A 20,500-nucleotide genomic window follows, 5' to 3' on the forward strand; every position below is an offset into this window, starting at 1 on the left:
ACTTTGATATTATATACTTGGATCTTAGAAAGGCATTTGATACTGTTGCACATGGAAGACTGCTACACAAATTGGAGCAGTGTGTCATTGGAGGCAAATTGCTGCTATGGATAAAGGGGTGGTTGAAGGGGAGAAGACAGAGAGTGGTAATCAATGGACACTGCTCATCGTGGACTGATGTTATTAGTGGAGTCCCTCAGGGCTCAGTGTTGGGTCCATTATTGTTTTCTGTATTTAGAAATGATATTGATGATGGTATATCGGGCTTAATGTCCAAGTTTGCAGACGATACAAAGGTTGGCAGGGTTGTCAAGGATACTACTGACACTATGCTGCTGCAACAGGATCTGGAAAGGTTGAGCAGATGGGCTGAGAGGTGGCAAATGAAGTTTAACATTGACAAATGTAAAGTACTACACATGGGAAACAGCAACCCCAGAGCAACGTATCAACTCTGTGGTACTACACTGACAGTGGTAGAGAATGAAAGGGACTTGGGGGTGGTTGTGCAGGCAGATATGAAGTTCTCTGAGCAGTGCAGACGGGCTGCAAGAGTAGCTCATGGAGTATTGTCAATGATATACAGGAATTTTTCCAGCAGGGATAAGGAGGTGATTATTCCATTGTATAAGGCGATGGTCAGGCCACACCTAGAGTACTGTATACAGGTCTGGAGGCCTCATTTCAAGAAGGATGTAGAGCTGCTGGAACGAGTACAGAGAAGGGCAACAAGATTAGTGAATGGAACAAAGGGGTGCTCTTACAAAGAAAGAGCTTAAGTTTTGCAAATTACAGTGTCTGGAGACTAGGCACCAGCGAGGTGATCTGATAGAGGTGTATAAAGCCTTGAATGGTTTAAGCACGCTCAATGCTGATGGGATTCTTCCTCTAGCTCAGAAAAATCACCTGAGAGGGCATAAATACAAATTGAGGAAAGACAGATGTAGGATAGACGTGCGGAAATTTGCCTTTAGCCAGCGGGTGGTTGGTTGGTGGAACAGACTTCTGTCCCTTGTGGTGGAGGTTGATAGCCTAAATAAGTTTAAGGCTCAGCTGGACAGGTATTTTGAACGAACAGAGGGGTGAAGTGGAAGTGGGTTTTTTTTTTTTTTTTTTTTTTTGGCTGATGCTGCATAAGCTTGCTTTCTTGCATCAAATGCCTCTACTAATGCTAATGCTATGCTCTGCTGGCATAGAATTAGGCAACTACTGTTACTGTACTCTTCACATCATCTACATGAAAACAATTACCTTTTAGAACCTTTTTCTCAAGGAATCAAAGTTCATAATGGTAATTATATGGAGAAAGACTGGGCTCTATAGAAGATATCTGAACACCTTCCAATGAAATCTGTCCTGGTGTGGCCTTTACCAGAAGGTTGCAGTTAGTTTCAGCAGGTTCAACATTTATCACAATACTGGATAACAAAACAAAACTCCATCAGTAGTGGTTTTGGAAATGAAGGAAAAATGAAAGGAAGACCTGAATAACCCTGTCATGAGTGTCCTAAATATGAGTAAGTTCCACATGGTGCATTTCTAATAGTGGCGGGCTTGGTGGAATGTTTCATAAAATTATATATTCTTATTTTGACTTTTGTTCAACTTCAGAGAGAGAAATTATCAAAAATAAAATCAGAATTTTTTAAAAAATATATACTAAAAACCACTCCATTCTTACTTTTTTGATGTAATAATATCCTCTACATATCTGGGTTGTCCCCCAAACCTCAAGCTCCTAGATTATCCAAAAGGATATAATGGCATAGTGTATTAAGTGTCTTGTGGCAACATGGTCTCCCCCAACTCCACGTAGTATCTCTGTGATACATACAGCTCACTGTAAAGACCAGACTGTATGTGTTAGGTTTGTGCAGTGTAATGTTGTGTTCAGCTGGCCTCTTAGCCAGGGGACACCTGGAAATCAAGGCCTCCCCCGTTGAGGAGGTGGGCCAGACCCTGGAAGTTGCCTGAGCTTCCCAGGGAAGGCCCTGATGGGGGAGGAAGGATAGAAGAAACAGGAGGAAATGGAAGGGAGAAAGGGGTAAAAGAGGGAGAAAAATTCTGAAAGGGAGTATGTGGTAACAGTTTCAGTTTTAGGCACAGAAGGTGGATGGTAGGAAGACTTCCACTTGGAAATAGAAGAACAAGGGGATAGAGGGGCACCCCTGCAGAAGCAACCGACCTTCTGCTGGGGAGGGACTGTTAAGAGGAGACACAGAATTAGCGTGGTAGGTCCCACCAGGCAAAAAGTATGGGAGGAGAGATGGGGAGGGAATGGGTGGAGTGGTAAAAGTCATAAAGCTAGAGTGCCCTATGTGGGAGGATTTTCTGTGTTTGTTATGGCAAGCAACATTTCCATGCTGGACCAGTTTTAACTTGCATCAGCATCCAAAGCCATGCCACCTAGGAAAAAGAACTAGTATTGTGTCAGCAGAGACACAAAAGTAAAAAAATATGGAAGTCCTAAAGTCTTGAAACTTTATTAGACAGTTGGACAGACACAAGGGTGCTTCTAATAGGTGGTTGCCCCTTGCAGTCATTGTCAGGAGGGGGGTACCTATTTACACAAGTACACAACATATATTCCAATTACGCACACATTTACAGACCTGCCAGTCATAACAATGCAAACAGGATGTTTTAAGATTTTTTTTTTTTTTTTTTTTATGATGTTTATTCAGGGCACATACAGAACATTAACTTTATCCAGAATTTACACATCTTCCATTCCCATAACTAATTTTTCGTCTCATTCATCCATTCTCCTGTCACATGGTTAAACAATCTCCTGTCACATGTGGTTAAACAACCCTCTGTATTGTATTGTAGGTTTTTAGGAGCATTGGCAACTTTAGGCCATACTGCTCCACAATTTTTTTTTTTTTTTTTTTTTTTTGATTTGGTAGTTGTTGGCGCATCAGCTTCTGTGGCCATATTGCACCTCCCAAGGTTTTTGCAGTACTTTGATCCAAGCCCGAGGCGGGAATCGAACCCGCGACCTTTGGGTTGCCGGGCAGGTACTTTACCCACTCGGCTAGCCCGGTCGGCACTGCTCCACAAAGAACCCACTGAGGCTAGGAACTGAGTGCATAGAACTTATTAATATAAGTTCTATGCACCCAAATGTCAATACTTAACATTCAATCATGTATTGACCTTTCATGTTTGAGGTTATCAAAAAATTCTTTTAATATACAGGAATTATAGGTTATTCCCAAAGTACTTTGCATTAATGATCCTATTAACACATTCATAATGAGCCTTGGTACAGCAGACAACAATGATTTGTGAGAGAAAGCAGCATATTATCAATATATACAAAAGCACCAGTGCTTATAGGGCAATTCAGTGACGTTCAACCAATTAAACTAAACATTCTCTTGTAAACTGAGAGCCATGCATGCAACAGCTTTCAAGTGCATTAATCTATTCTTAACAAACAGTAGAAGATGAAGAAACAAATTCTACATACTTCCCCTCCCCATAATTCTATCCCCCAAACTTCCTACCAATCTACTGCAAACCTCAAATCTACAATTTCCCCCAACTGCAATTCCAGGAGCATCACATATTTAAAAGTTTTTAATTATTACTTTTAATTATTATAAATTATTAGTTCCATACTGGCTGGATCATAAATAAGTAGTAGGGAAAAAAGTACAGAATTAGAAGTAATCATTAATTCTATTCTATAGAACACTTAATTCTAAATTGTTGCAAAAGACCATTCCACTGAATGAGCCTTTCAGATAAATAAAAAAACTGTTACTTAGAAGTGTTTTCTCTAAAAAGAATTTTTTAATAAAAATATTTCAGAGGTTTGGCTTTTTATTTTAATTCACTTATTACCTGCAGGAACACCCTTGATAGTTGCTGAAAAGGTGGCAGTCTTGTTGAAGTTACGTGCAACGACCATCATTTTTGATGAGGTTGAAATCACAGGATAAAAAGCTCTGTTGCTACGAAGAACTGCAAATGGGTAACTGTTTCTATTGTAGTCATTATATATATACAAAGCTGAAGTGGGTAAGAGTGTAGAGGTATTGGTATTCACTGTTAGCAGCACATTGCTCTTGTTGTCAACTTGAAGTAAATAGACCACATCACCACCAGCATTGTTCTTCAATTTAATCTCAGTTGAACCATTGAAATATCCACCATTTTCTTAAAAAAAGAAAGAGTATTACAAATGAATTCAAATTCTTTTAAAATAATAATATAAATTTAGAAAAACTAGTTATACTTTAGATTTGAGAATTTAAAAGGCAAGTTAACCTTGAATTAATTTAAGCTAAACTAACCTTCCCCAAAATTTAGATGTTACAGCAGACATATGTAAGACATAATGCTTTTGGTGTTACATTTTATTTACATTGAAATTAGTCTATTCAAATAATTTCTGTTGAAATTGTACTGAATGATAAAGAAATAAAAAAAAATTTAAGTTTGGAATTGAACTATTAATGAATAGTGGCTAATTGTTCACACACGTTTAGAACATATTTAGCGAACAGAAATAAAAGCATTTCAAATGATGATTTATCAGTGTCAGAGAGAGAGAGAGAGAGAGAGAGAGAGAGAGAGAGAGAGAGAGAGAGAGAGAGAGAGAGAGAGAGAGAGAGAAAACAAGGGAATGAAATTTGTGTAGCATAATACAGGAAAGTGCTATACACTAATTTTATTCCAAATAGAGAAATCTAATCACCTCCTACAGATCTGATTACCCTAAGTAACAATAAAAAAAAATTGTTTATATTTAATTGCTTCTTATATGTATTTTGTGTGCTGCATCGAATGGAGTCATTTATTTTTCTCCAGTTTCATTTAGCAGCAAATAAGTTTTGTTTTAGTGATATGCATATGTATTGCATAATGTATGTACCAATATTGTGATATATAGGAGCCTGTAGCAAAATTCATAAGTTTTTTTTTTTTTTTTGAAATTTTCTATTGTTACTATGAAGGTATATATCTCCAAACTCATTTTGCTATGTTGTGAAATCTACTGGATCTCAGCTGCAAGACTTCGTTCGACGTACAGAAAATGGCACATTGCTTATTAATGGTTTTACACTGTTGCAGAATTGCTGTGCTACTGTTGTGATTTGATTGGAATTCATGAAATTAGTATTAATCACAATCTCTAAACACAGTCTTTTCATAGACAGTTCAAATAAAAATTTAAAAGCTGTGCTGCTTCACAATGGGAATATACACCCATCAATTCCTGGTGTTACACACTCTGTTCATGTTAAAAAAAAGACTATGGAAATATGAAGTATGTATTAGAGAAGTTCAAGTATGACAAGTATGTATTAGAGAAGTTCAAGTATGACAAGTATAAATGAGATGTCTGTGGGGACTTAAAGATGTTGGGGTTCCTTCTGGGTTTGTAAAATGGTTTCAATTCCACTACTCCATATCAAGTAGAGCTTGGTCAACCAATTTGTTAAAGCACTGAATTCTCAAGGATTCTAAATTTCCAAAATTGAATTTTCTGATGCAAAAGTGACTTATTTATTAGTCCACAAGCTAAGCAGATGTTGGCTTCAAAAGAAATAGAAGACAAAATAACCGATGCTGAGAAAAAATACTTGGCAGTTGTTTCACCTTATAGTGAAGCTTTTTTTTTTTTTTATAAAATTAAGAATGAAAATGGGATGCAGAATGTCAGTCAAGCTCAATTATTTGCATTCTTAACTTGATTTTTTCAGACAAAATCTAGGGAGAGGTTTCACCAGGACATACAGTCAGTGGCAGCGGTATCAAGTAAAGTGAGATGAAGCAAAGAGCAACTATATCTGGTCCTTGGTTTGGTATGATCACACTGACTACAAAAAAACACATTCAAATGTATATTTTTAGGAAAATTTTTTGATTAATCCAAAGAGTTTCTAATTTGTGATTTTTTTAGCTTGTTATTGAGTAGTAATAAAGATTAATACATCTGATGTAGTATTATCATTTTAATTTTCTTAAATTATGGGCAAATCACTGACGGTATACAAAAACTAAGGTCCTATTCAGAATCAGCACGCCAAAATTCATAACTCAAAGAAACACCAATAAATGCAAACAGAATCGTTGAAATTATGTTATCTATCCCAAGAGTAGATTATTAAAAAAAAAAAAAAAAAAACAAAGTTGCAGCTAGTATTTAAGTAGCTATAAGAGAACACAGTGGACCCCAACATCTAATGATAATTTGTTCCACAAAACCCATTTTATGTTGAAAATATTCTAAATTGAAACCAATAATACACTGATTTCCTGTAATTTGTTCTAAACTTTTGGCAGGCGACCCCAACAACACATAAAATAGGTATTTCTTACGTGTTATATTTGATTTCTACGTTAAAAATGAGTGTTTAAAATTATTTAATAAATAGTCATAAAACATCTTAAAATAAAAAATAAGCAATAAATTAGCATTTACCTTAGACTTGAAGTGCAGGGCTGATGAAATCAATGGTGGTATAGTGGTCGTGGGATAGATAGATCAGGTGTCTTTTCAGTCTTTTGCTACTACTGGCAAAGAAACTATTCAAAGTGGACTGTTTTTGACTACTTTTTTGTAGCTTCCTGCAGTAAGAAATGACTTCATCTTCCATTTTGCACATCATGAGTTCAGTGTTTTCAATGTTGAGGTGCTTTTTTACCACTTTTCTTAAATGCTCCCAACAAGAAAGTCTTCAACTCTCCAGCTGAAACCTGATCTAGCTCTTGTCTCTCCATAATTTTCTCCAACTTTTGTAGCTCCTCTGTTGTTAGCTCACATCCATGAACATCAATAAGGTCCACTACATCCTCTTTGTCAACCTCCAGACCCATTGATTCACCAAGAGTGACAATATCATTTGTCAAAGCACCATCATAATTATGGATGATTAAAGGCCAGATGTTTTTCCAGGCTGAATTTAAGCGCTTGGTGGAAACATCATTCCAAGAACTTACAATCAGTTTCACACAGTCCAAGATGTTGAACCTCAAAATATCTACAATCTTTGTAGCAACTTGCAAAAAAAAAAAAAGTTTGCAAGTTGCTACAAAGCAAAGCAACTTGCTAACATTTTTTTGGTATAGATTTTCTTGACATTTGCAATCACTTGTTGGTCCATTGGTTGAAGAAGAGCGGTGTTGGGTGGCAAAAATTTGACTTGAACAAAGTCAAATTGTGCCTCAAGAGATTGAACAAGGTTGGGATTATGGCCTGGCACATTATCCAACAGGAGCAGTGCCTTTACAGGAAGCTTATTTTTCTCATGATAACTCTTCAGTAAAAGACAGAAAACTTCAAGCCCCCATTCATCGAAGATATATCTTGTAACCCAGGCCTTCTTGTTACCCCGCCAAACACTCCCAGCATTCCTTTGTTGACTTTCTGTTGTTTAAATACTCTGGGGGTGTTAGAGTGATACACCAACAAAGTCTTCAGCTTAAAATCTCCAGAGGCATTGGCACCCAATAGAATAGTGATCCTACCTTTCATAGGCTTATGCTCAGGTAAGCTAGCCTCATCCTTAGTGATGTACGTTCTCATGGGTATTTGCTTCCTGAAGAGGTTGGTTTTGTCAACATTAAAAACCTGCTGGAGAAGATAACCCTCCTGATCAAAAACTCTTGGAATTCAATTTTAAAGGCCTCAAGCTGCTTCTTTATCAGCACTGGATGCCTCTCCATGTCTTTCAACACTTTTGATATTCATCCTGTTTTTGAAGCGCTTGAACTAGCCTCTGCTGGCTTTAAAGTCTTCAAAGCACACAGCACTGCCACTGGTTGATGAAGCTTTAAGTTTCAGATTGTCATAGATCTGCTTAGCATGTTTGCAGATAAATTGCCTAGGCACTGTCACCCTTCATCTGTTTTTTCCTAATCCATATTAACAAAAGCCTTTCCATTTCCACAATAGTCTTTTCCCTTATGCACCGATGTGGAATCATCACTGACTTTAATTAACACTCTTTAGAATATCCTTTTGTTTAACTATTATAGAAATGGTCGACTGAGGAAAACCATACTCACATACTAATGCACTTAAAACCCCTTTTTCTTTTTTTAAATCATCTGCTGTTTCACTTTAATGGAAATTTTATTCTTAACTTGTGCTCTAGGAGCCATGGTTATTTAATTTCGATTTATTTAATAAATTCAAAAAATAACCAAAGTTAAATTACTGTAATTATAATTAACAAAAATACACTGCTTATACACTGAACAAGTGTATCAAACAGAAGATAAGAATAGCATGCAAGAATGTTGTGTTGAACAATAATAAAGATACTAAGTGGTTGTAAACAATCATATGAGTGATGTTCCATGGGCCACGCATCTGAAAATTTCCACCCACATCGTTCCGGCTATATTGGAAAGCCATCGGTTCCTGCAAATATCATCGGTCCTTAAAATAAAAGATCTTATGGAAGGTAAAATTGGTTCCTGAGAATATCAGATGTTGACGTTATCGGAAGTCAAGGCCCCACTGTAATCTATGGTTTGGTTATTTATGCATTGTAAGGCTTATCAAACATGAAAAAGATTTGCAAAACTGTCAAAATGATATACATACGGTCAATTTAAGGTTATGGACAGAGGAAGGAAACAAGCAGTTGAGAGAACAGAAACGAGGATTAATTCAGTATTAGCAGAAAGTTCAATAAATATTATCCATTACCCCATGTAGTGAATCAATATGACCTTTATCCTAAATCTAATAAAATGCTCCTGAAATATCAAAGCTTTTTCATTTCCTCCAAACTTTTCCAGTATATCCAGAAGTGAGTGAAATAAGCAAAGGAACAACCTGTGAATTAAAAGTGAATGAATCCATAGTGAACAGCTACTATGGTGCTAATGTGAATAGCAAGACAATTATTGGCAGTATTTTTTTAGATAATTTTCCAGGGGTATGAGTAAACGATGGTTATTGGCAGCAGTGTCAACTTTTTATGTAGTGTGCATATTGGAGAAGGAATGGGGGAGGCAAAATAAAAATAAAATAAGGGTTAGCTGTGGAATATAATATGGTTTTAAGAACTCATAAAATGTTTTAAGTGTCAAAAGACCTATGGTGTCACAACTGATCATGTTTCTTTCATTCCCATCCTGCTGTTACCACTGTGAACAGCCAGCATACAGTACTGCTGCTGCTCTCTCACATACATGGTTCGGCAGGCAAAGGCAGATTACGAGAAACCCTTGGCAAAAGATGCTAAGAAAAACAGCAAGGATTTCTTTACTTATATAAACTCTAAAAGGAAGGGGATGAATCTGATTGGTCCACTTGACATCGATGGTTCGACTGTTGATGATCCTGCTCAGATAGCAAACAAACTGAATGAGTATTTTGCACCTACATTCACACGTGAGGAATTATTAAGGTTTTAAAATGGCAGAAGGTTATCAAATTGTAGCAAGATACTTAATGATTTTGTAATAACTGAGAGCAAAGTGGAAGAGAAATTGTTGAAGTTAAACGTAAGAAAAGCACCTGGGGTGGATGGGATCTATCCAGTTATATTAAAGGAGGTGGCAAAGCAACTAAGCAAACACTTAGCCATAATTATAAGAGCATCCTTGGACTCAGGGGAGGTTCCCACGTACTGGAGATGTGCAAATGTATCCCCAATTCACAAAGGGGGATCGAAGGGTGACACGAGTAATTACAGACCAGTTAGTTTAACTTCTGTTCCTGGTAAAATAATGGAGTCGCTGGTTAAAGATGCATTGCAGGATCATCTAGACAAGACTGCAGCAATAATTCAGACACAGTATGGGTTTGTTAAGGGAAAGTCTTGTCTGACAAATTTGATAGGATATTATGATGTGGTTACAAAGGAACTGGATGCAAAAAATAATTTTGATATCATATATTTGGATTTCAGGAAAGCTTTTGACACTGTTGCGCATGGAAGACTATTGTACAAATTAGAGCAGAATGGTATTAAGGGTAAGTTGCTACAATGGATAAAAGGATGGTTAAGTGGGAGAAGACAGAGGGTGGTAATCAATGGGTGCTGCTCTTCTTGGACTAATGTTATTAGTGGAGTCCCACAGGGTTCAGTGTTAGGTCCACTGTTGTTTTGTATATTTATCAATGATATTGATGAAGGTATATCAGGCTTAATGTCGAAGTTTGCAGATGATACAAAGGTTGGCAGGGTTGTTAATGACAGTAATGGCAGTGTGCTACTGCAACAGGATCTAGATAATTTGGGCAGATGGGCTAAGAAGTGGCAACTGCAGTTTAACCTTGACAAATGTAAAGTACTGCATATGGGTAGAAGTAACCCCAGAGAAACGTACCAACTGTGTGGTACTACACTTAAGGTGGTAGAAAATAAAAAAGACCTGGGAGTAATTGTGCAGGCAGATATGAAGTTCTCTGAGCAATGCAGACAGGCTGCCAGGGCAGGTCATGGGGTTTTGTCAATGATATATAGGAATTTTGCTAGCAGGGAAAAGGAGGTGATTATCCCTCTGTATAAGGCAATGGTCAGGCCACGCCTTGAGTACTGCGTACAGGTCTGGAGGCCTCATTTTAGGAAGGATGTAGATTTACTTGAGCATGTACAGAGAAGGGCAACAAGATTGGTGAGGGGAATGAAGGGATCCTCTTACCAAGAGAGGCTTAAGTTCTGCAAATTGCAGTGGCTGGAGACTAGGCACCTGCGCGGTGATCTGATTGAAGTATATAAGGCCTTGAATGGGTTGAGCACGCTGAATTCTGATGGGATCCTTCCACTTGTTCAGATTACGAACCTAAGGGGGCATAAATTCAAATTAAGAAAAGACAGATGTAGAATAGATGTGCGGAAATTTGGCTTTAGCCAGCGGATGGTTAATTGCTGGAACAAACTTCCATCTGTCGTTGTGGAAGTTGATAGGTTGAATAAATTTAAGGAGGAATTGGACAGGCATTTGGAGGGAATGGTGTGATTTTTTTTTTTTTTTTGGCTGATGCTGCATAAGCTCATACATTTGCTTTCTTGCATCACATGCCACTACTACTACTATATAGGGAAGACTAGTTGATTCCTGTTAGTACAGGAGGAAAGTTACAGACAGCACAGTGATAAATCATAGTTGCCTTGGGACAGATTCTAATAATCCAACCATCTGTATAAAGTCAAAAGAGCAATTGAGCAGAATGATTAGAATGCCAGAAGATGATTTTCTGAGATCATCAATGCTGGAATTAGAACAAGTGTAATAAGTAAATAAGTCAGCTTTATTTTTAGCTAGAAATAGAACAATGAAATAGAACAAAGTGGATGCAAAAACACTAAAAACTCCCAAATGAATATATCTAACTATAAACAAATATCAAAAGAAGAGCTTTAAAAGATTCTTACCATAAACTGTAACAGTTGCATTAAAGTTATATAGTTTATAGCTTGATGGATTGGATGATATCCACAAGTAGTTGCGAGATGATCTAATATATTGCTCTGAAAATAATAAAACAACATCATTACTATGTGTACTAATAATTAACAACATCATTACTATGTGTGCTAATAACTAGTTTCTTTCTTTAGTATTCCACGAGTTCATCCCAATTTCAGCATTATGTATGGAAACTCCAAAGAGGACCTAACCACCAGTATCCCTTCAGTAAAACAAAGAATTCATTTTTTAAATTGTTCATTAAACAATTTTAAAGACTTCCCTCTAAGAAAATAAATACGTCAGTTAGATGCAATTAATCTCATTTGGAATAATAATTAGAAGCTGGAATTTTTTCTTTAAAAAAAGTTTAGGAAATCTACAGCAATTACCAACGTGGTACTGACATTAAATTACATCATAAGCCACTGATTTCTCAAACATTTGTTCTTTATGAAATTTTATAGATAAAAGCAACAAATTCTGAACTAAAAATCAGGAACTAAATGAGCTATTAATTTTTAAATTTCATCAATATTTATAATATACAGAGAAACTGGAAAATTCCTACTTATTTTTAAGATGCTATTGTAGGAGTGAACAGGTAATGTGAGATAATTCTCCTTCACTTCAATTAAATTTCAAAATCTGCATGTAAATATAAATAATACTAAAATTTAAACAATCAGAAAAATTAAAATAGTCCTCTATTTATATTTATAGGGTTGTATACACCATAATTGGATACAATTTATATAAGAAGTATTTATACAGCTTACTACATTTTTACTGCCAACTCAAATTTTCAGTGAACCCTAGTTTATTTTTTGCTATCTAATGTGGCAAATAAATGTAATTAGATTAATTATTTTACTAAATAACTGGGATTATTATAAAACTGAACTCAACCAGGTGATATCTGCAAGAGTATCCAAATGATGAAAGACTGAATATGCTGACTACAGAACTAGGTAACTAGGCACCTTAGAGAGGGATAGTAAAATGAATGAGGAGGATGAAATTTTCACTTTGATTCCAAAACTAAAATCAGTTCAAATTAGGAGGAAAGAGGTTTAGATTGGATTGAAGGAAATTCTTTTAGCAGGCAAGAAATGCTGTTGTTAATTATAGAATAAATTACCTCCATGGGTAGTTTAGGATGACAACTTGGGGAAATTCAAAAGGATTAGCTGGATAAGCACTCACATGAGGGAAACAAGTTGCTTATTTTATTTTATTAAATTTACTTATTTTATTTTTTGGCTAGTACAGCAAAGTCTAGGACTTCCTTGTACCATACAGCTAATACTAATACAGTCAGTCCTCGTATAACACGTGTTTACACTACACAAATTCGATCATACACGATTTATAAATGGGGGAACGATATCTTATATAACACGAACCGAATTCGCTTGTGCACGATTTGCCTTTGTGTTTACAAGAAATGGCAGTCGAACGCCGAATCACCCCCAACCGAACGCAACACGATAGGAATGAAGAGAAGATTCTAAAAATGTATTTGTTTTTTATATTAGTGAAGGGGAAACACGTTTCACCATAATAACGTAAAAAGCAACACAATTCCAGCTATCGGTATAATCGCGAATGCAATTAGACCGAGTTTACTACCAGTTTATAACAGATTCCACTAGCAGGAACGCAACTGGAAATTGTTTTTATTGTTTTATGGTAGTAACCCCTAGAAATGTGCTTTAGTAAAATGTGAGGTGTTAATAGTGTATCTCTGCCTTTACCGTGTTGTTTATTCAGTTGCTACACACGCGCAGCTTTGTTTATGTGTATCAAGCGTGCCTCCTCGTTTTGTAATTGTGCTTTATTCCCTAAAAATGAGTAAAATACTTAAAAGGTGTGAAAAGGAAGCGTCCTGGTAAAGACACTGCAGATTCAGAGAGAAAAAGAAAAGCAATATCGATAAACAGAGGCGGACTGGGTCAAAAATTCTTACCCAGAAAAACTTATATAGTGGCCTCATACTATGGTTTATGGCCAAAATCACACCGGCCCACCGGGATTTCCCCAGTAAGGCTTATGGTCAGTCCGCCTTTGTCGATAGAGAAAAAATATGAAATTGTGAAACGCTTTGAGCAAAATGAAAGACCATGTGATATTGCACGTGCTACAGACCTAAATGAGGCAACGCCAAGAATTACAAAGAATGCAGAGAAAATAAGAAAGTGTAATTAAACTCCATTAGATTAAGACACAAAGAATTGGAAGAGATGGAACGGCTGTCATCTGTTTGGATAGAAAATCAAAAAAAAAAAAACAAGTTTGCTTACGATAGAAGCAAAAGCATTAGCAATATTTTATTATGTAATAAAATACGTAAGTATTTTATTACGATTATTTATTGTGTTTGGTAATGTTTTGGTTACAAATGTGTGTTCAATCTTGGGTGGTCAGCACCTAACCCTATTTTTCCCATAGGGCCTGTTTATATTGCACGATTTTGCATTGCACGAGGGTTTCTAGGAACACAACTATCGTGCTATACGAGGACTGACTGTACTAAAAATTCCACTACAGCAATATGTTTAAGCTTTTTTCTTAATGGTGAGATATCAAATTAGATATCCTGCCATTAAGAAAAATTATGGATAAGATAACAGATTGGCATTCTATAGCTTGTAGTACAACTAAATAACAGAATTATTAGTGTGAATAATAATTCAGCATTCAACAGATTGCAAATAATAAAATCAGTATTTATAAGAAATCATATTATAAAATAAAATTAAACTCAAGGTACATAAGTTATTTAAGATACAGTTAAACTATTCAATACCTATGGCACTATGCTGTGTAAGACTAGTAATTTGAAGTAATGGACTGGAGAGCTGACTTTTGCCATCATTAATTATAAATTGTTGTTGAGCATATAACTTGAGATCATAGAATTGTACACCTAAAACAGTGCCTGGATCACTTTCAATCACCCAGTGACATTCATAATTTGAATCTTCAGTTCCTAATACTTGAGAACTAGGAGGATTTAATACCAATGGCTTGGAACCTTTCTTGAGTTTCTGATAGCCACTACAATCTTGGAGAAAGAGAGAAAGAGAAAGAAAAATATATTTTTTTAAACACATAATGATGAAACATGGTTTTTAGTTTTCTGCATTGTATCTCTTGTTATAATAGTAGTAACATTTCACTTGTAAAACTATATTAGGATTACAGAAATTACCAAGCTATATTTACAATACAATTCAAACACTAACCCTACACTGATAAAATGCTTTATCCTCTACATAGAAACTAAGATTCTTTCCAGGATGCTTCAGGTTTGCTATACTGCAGCCATTCTCTGCTCTGTGCTGATGGCGCATTCTATACAAGAAATGGTATCCAGATGAAACTTGCTACGAGCAAAGATCAAGTTTGCTATAGTATAGTAAACCCAAACTTTCAACCTTTTCTGTATACCTAGTTTTTAAATTGAAAATAGAGCTTATCCTTTAAAGGTATGGTAACTGAATTTAGTTAATTATCTATTATAGTTCACTTTCAAGAATTATACACTGAAATAACTTTGCATAAGTTATTTCAAGTGTATAAGCAATAAGAATTTTTATGATTGCCAAGACTCCAACTGTGACTTTATGCAAGTAATCTGTCATTACCATTGCACATAGTACACTATCTCTATATAAGCAGAGTCTGAATTACCATGTTCAGTAGGCCAGTGTCATGTAATGCATGGACAGAAATGTAGCCTAATGGAGTTCCAATAAGGAATAATTACAGGATCCAGATTATCAGAAGTAAGTATTGCAGACATGGCTGCTTTTGTCATATGTTCCTGTATGGCCATGCCCTGCATATCAAGAGTGGACCAACCACAGGAGAACCACCAGCCAAAGATCCCATGCAGGCCAGCCATATATTGCTAACCAAAGAGATAAGAGAAATCAATGTTCTGTCCAGTGGAACAAATGAGTCACATTAGCGTAACTGGCCAGGCAATATAACACAGAGGTAGTATGATCAATTTCAACTTGGTCTATGCATTACACACTAGCACAGCTGAGTTATGAGAGCCAACAATCTACTCAATGCCCCTGCTCACAGTCCATCAAAAGCAAATGTATGGGCACAGGTGCCGAGCCAGTGAATGGTTGATGTCTTGAAACAGTTTGGCTGGCCTGATGAATCAAGTCTGCAACTGTACCATGTAGATGGGCAGGCACAACATACCATGAGACTCTTCAGCCTCACTGCATGAGGGGAATTTTATAGGTTAGTATGGGCAGTATAATGGTCTGGGGCATATTTGAATGGGAAATCTTGTGCTTTTCTCCAGTACCTATCAGTCAGTACTTACTTGATTCTTAGAGGTTAATTTCTGACCAAGTATACCAGTTTGTGGTGACTGTCATCCTGGAACAGAATGCCATATTTCAACAAAGCAATGCTCCTTGTCAAACCAGTCCAATGCCATTGCAGATCTGTACAATGACATTGGACTGGTTTGAGTTGGTTCTCTGTCCTTCCATAGCTGCCAGATGCAACTATGGAAGTACAGAAATGTGGGATGCTGAGGAATAGGATATTTAGCAGAATTCAGTCCTATCTAATACTCAGCAACTGTGGGATACAATGTAGTGAGCATCCTCCAACAGTTCATGGAGTCTACAGTGTGATGCATATATCCAGACAGTTTTGCACAGAGGTGATATATACAGGTGGTGCAACCTGGCACCAGCTAGGTGTTCCTAATACAAAACTATCTCAGTGGATAAGTAATTACATTTAGTTTGTATATTACGAGTTTTTCAATACTGAGATTCAAATGAAATTGATAAACTTAAAAAAATCAGCTATATGAAGTACTTTAAAAGAGCATAAAGTATAAATACTTACCTTTTAGCACATAACTGTAGAAAAGAGTAGCACTATTATTTGCTGTAAATGAGAGGGAAAACCTTAGTGACAGATTTTTTTCACCAGATCCAAATATATCCATTGGCGTTTCATGACCTATACATATATAAAAAAAAAAAAAAAAAAAAAAAAAAAATTGTAACACATCATATACTTTTTCTGCAAATTTTAATAAAGTTGTACATTAACACAAGTTATTTACCTGCAATACAATACTGTATAAACACTATCAGTAATATTTTTTCAAGGTTGGCATTCGAGGTGAGCGGACGCACTTCGTCAGGGCTCCTCAGTTAAGTGGATTGCATTACTGTTGATTACTGCTTTTAAATATTTGATTTATTTAGTATACTGTTGGATTATTTTGTTATAGGTTTTCCGGTAATAGTTTGATTTCTATAATATTATAGATATCGTTTTTTAAAGTTAATTTTCATTGATATTTAGCTAATTTTATAATGGTAATTACGAGATCTGCCTTAAACACGTCACAGGGTATCGTGACTCAGACGGAAATAGCCGATGGCGATTTACGTGTGAGTCATGATTTAATCCGTTGCGGAACCTGTGGAATGTTTTCCAAGGTTGACCTGGTGACTAATCATAGCTCACCTGGGGATTCTTTTCTTTGTGATCGATGTAAGGAGTGCACCGATCTTAAATTACAATTTGGTGCACTGATGGAACAATTTGAGTCACTGAAAAAACGGGTGCTTGCCCTCGAAAATAATGCATCTGGGAGCTCGTCAGGGACTCAAGACTCCAAGCAATCTACCAAATGATGCACACCCAATTCGGGCCTCAAAACAGAAAAACCAAGTGCAAACTACTCTGGTTTAAAAGGACTTTGTTTTATTAGGAGACTCCCTTGTCAGGGAAACGGGGAATATTTTTTGTAATAAGGATAGGTGGAGTAGAACCAGGGTATGTCTGGCGGGAGCAACTATTAATGATGTCACCAACAGATTGTCAGATTTTAAGGAGAGTAAAGAGAATATTATTATTCATGTGGGGACTAATGACATTAAACGTACACGATCTGACGATTTGTTGGAAAAATACAGGACCATGCTGAGGAAATGCCTCGAGCTAGGCCACAATGACTGTGTCTGCAATTCTGCCCAGACACGATAGGAGGGATTATATGTTAAAAACCTTGTGGATTAACTCAAGACTTGAAGGACTCCACAAGGCTTTAGTGGGGAAATTTCTAGCAACATGGCCCACACTTGTAGGTAGAAGGAATTTGTTTTGTAGAGACGGGATACACTTAAACAAAGGTGGTGCAAAAGTTTTTGCCAGTATTATTGAGGATACCTTAAACGTTCAGGGAAACTGCTAGTTAGGGAGGATGTGGGTAATACTGACACACGTTTATCTGATAATATTGGTCAAAGTAACTCTTGCACATACCTCAAGAGTTCTTATCTGTTACCCCAACTGGACATATTATCTAGATGTTCTGGGGGCAGAAACGTTTCAAGTGAGCGGGTAGCTAATGCCAGAGAAGAGAGCCTAAAAAACTTCAAGGGTTGTTAAATATACAAGAACAGTAAGTCTTAATTGTTTATATAGTAATGTTAGAAGTGTCGTCAATAAAATGAGCAAATTCGAACTGCTGGTTAAAACAAGTAACACGGACATAATAGGGCTTACGGAGATGTGCCAGCAGGAAATTGGGGATGATGAGTTTCAGTACGGCTTGTATAATGTATTTAGGAAGGATAGGGTAGATAGAAGGTTGTTGTTGTTGATATTTTGGTTTTTAGGAGCATTAGCAACTAAGGCCATATTGCTCCGGGGATATGTGGTGGTCATTCCCTGACCTTTCCGCATCCTCCGTATTTGGTGGGGTAATGCTTCTTATCAGAAGCAGCCTGAGTGCGACAATAGCTTTCCCGGATTCAGACGTTTCACATGCTAGTATAGAATCTGTATGGTGTGAGATAGTTGGAAACAAAGGTATAATGCGAGTAGAAGTAATCTACAGACCAGGTGATTGTGAAGATTATGACGAAAGCCTCTACATGCAAATGGAATGGGCAAGTAAGCATCAATCTCTTATTATGGGCAATATCAATTTGCCTCTAATTGATTGGAGTAAATGGGAAGGAAACTCTACATGGGGAACAAAATTTTTAAATCAACTAGATGACTGTTATTTGTATCAACATGTCAGGGAAAGTAGTAGAGAAAAGAATATCCTAGACGTCATCATCACCCATGAATCAGATGACATAACAGGGCTGACAATAGAGGAACCAGTAGCAGGAAGTCATCACGGAGTTCTACAGTGGATGATGATGAGAGAGGTAGCAGTAGTAAAAGGTTAAGGAATGGGTTTTAATTTCAGAAAAGGAAATTACGATGCCTTAAGGTACTACATGGCCTCTATTAACTGGGTAGATATCGCACAGAGAATGAATACAAATGAACTGTGGTATGCTTTTAAAACATTAATCACAGATGCCTTGAATGTGTATTTACCATTAAAAAAAAATGCTCTGCGAGGAGGGTTCCAAGTTGGATGAATAGTGAAGTTGCCACATTACTTGAGCTGAAAAGGGTGGCATGGAAAGGTTACAGAGCAATAAAAAGTACTGAAGCCTATAACAGCTACAAGATCTGTAATAGAGCCACAGAAAAGGTTCGACAGGCAAAGGCAGTTTATGAGAAATCACTAGCAAACAGAGCAAAGAGGAGGGGGGATAAGGAATTCTTCACATACATAAATGCCAAGAAGAGCAGGTTTGATTTGATTTGATTTTGATTTTTTGTGGCGCAAAAACAGCAAGGTTATAGTGCGCCAGGAAAAAGAAGAGCAGGACAAACCAGATCAGACCTTTAAGTAAGGGAAAGGGGATAGTAGTAAATACACCAGCTGCCGTTGCAGATGAACTCAACAGTTATTTTGCATCGATATTTACAAATGAAAAACCTTTTGTGGCAATGGGAAATTGTGGGAGCAAGGTTGAAAAATATGTAATTAATGATATTGAAATTTTGCAAGATTATTTAATGAAAAAAACTTTCGAGCCTACAGGACAGTAAGGCTCCTGGAGTTGATGGAATATACCCTATAATCTTAAGGGGGTAGTGAGTGCATGGAACCATTGAGGCTAATTATGCAAGCATCACTAGACTCTGGGGAGATAACGTTGGATTGGAAAAGTGCCAATGTATCTCTCATACATAAGGGTGACTCTAAGAGTGAAGTGGGAAATTATCAACCTGTCAGTCTGACTTCAGTTATAGGGAAAATCACGGAGGCAATGATCAAGGGTGGAATTCAGGATCATTTGGATAGAATTGAAATTCTCAAGGATAATCAGCATGGTTTTGTAAAGGGAAAATCATGTTTAACAAATCTGGTTTGCTATTTTGGAAGGGTCACTCATGAGCTGGATTTAGGGAATAATTTCGACATTGTTTATTTAGATTTCAGCAAAGCTTTTGACTCAGTCCCACATGAGCGGTTGCTTTATAAGCTGGAACAGGTTGGAATCACTGGGAAAATCCTTAGATGGATAGCAGGATGGCTTCAGGGCAGGAGGCAGAGCGTTGTGATAAATGGCTATTCCTCAGATTGGGTTGATGTAAGAAGTGGAGTTCCCCAAGGATCAGTATTAGGACCACTGTTGTTTTTAATTTTCATAAATGACACTGATGAAGGGATAGAGGGTGTGATGTCTAAATTTGCAGATGATGTTAAAATTGGTAGAGTAGTTAATGATCACTGACAAGCTGAGCTTCTTCAGAGAGACCTAGATAGACTTCAGGAATGGTCAGAAAAATGGCAGCTATGCTTTAATCCAACAAAGTGTAAAGTATTACACCTGGGAAACAGTAATCCCAAAATAACTTATTCACTTGGTGCAGTTCAACTAAACCCAGTACTGGAGGAAAGGGACTTGGGTGTTACGATACGGTCAGACACGAAATTCTCTGAGCATTGTAAACAGGTTGCAAGGAAGGCCCATGGTGTCCTATCGATGATCTATCGAACTTTAGCAAGTAGAGATAGGGACGTGATAATCCCATTATATAGGGCTTTTGTTAGACCACACTTGGAATACTGTGTTCAAATATGAAGACCCCACCCCACCTAAAGAAAGACAGAGTTTCTTGAATGGGTGCAAAGAAGGGTAACTCACCTGGTGAGATCGGCAAAAGGGCGTCCTTATGAAGAAAGACTTTGAAC

General features: G+C 36.9%; 1 protein-coding gene across 1 annotated transcript in view; it reads right to left on the reverse strand.

Moving 5' to 3' along the window:
• LOC150087846 (cubilin-like) overlaps positions 1-20,500 on the reverse strand; it is a 152,143-nt gene that overhangs the window by 60,462 nt on the left and 71,181 nt on the right. The window contains exons 7-10 of the mRNA XM_090369233.1: positions 16,279-16,395; positions 14,198-14,455; positions 11,355-11,450; positions 3,853-4,167 (exon numbers count right to left, since the gene is read on the reverse strand). Of these exons, the coding sequence (XP_090225359.1) occupies positions 3,853-4,167; positions 11,355-11,450; positions 14,198-14,455; positions 16,279-16,395 (786 nt within the window). The remainder of the gene's footprint in view (positions 1-3,852; positions 4,168-11,354; positions 11,451-14,197; positions 14,456-16,278; positions 16,396-20,500) is intronic.

The sequence above is a fragment of the Mastigoproctus giganteus genome, chromosome 3 (assembly GCF_048544385.1).
Source record: "Mastigoproctus giganteus isolate SK-2022 chromosome 3, ASM4854438v1, whole genome shotgun sequence".
In the NCBI taxonomy this organism is placed as follows: Eukaryota; Metazoa; Arthropoda; class Arachnida; order Uropygi; family Thelyphonidae; genus Mastigoproctus; species Mastigoproctus giganteus.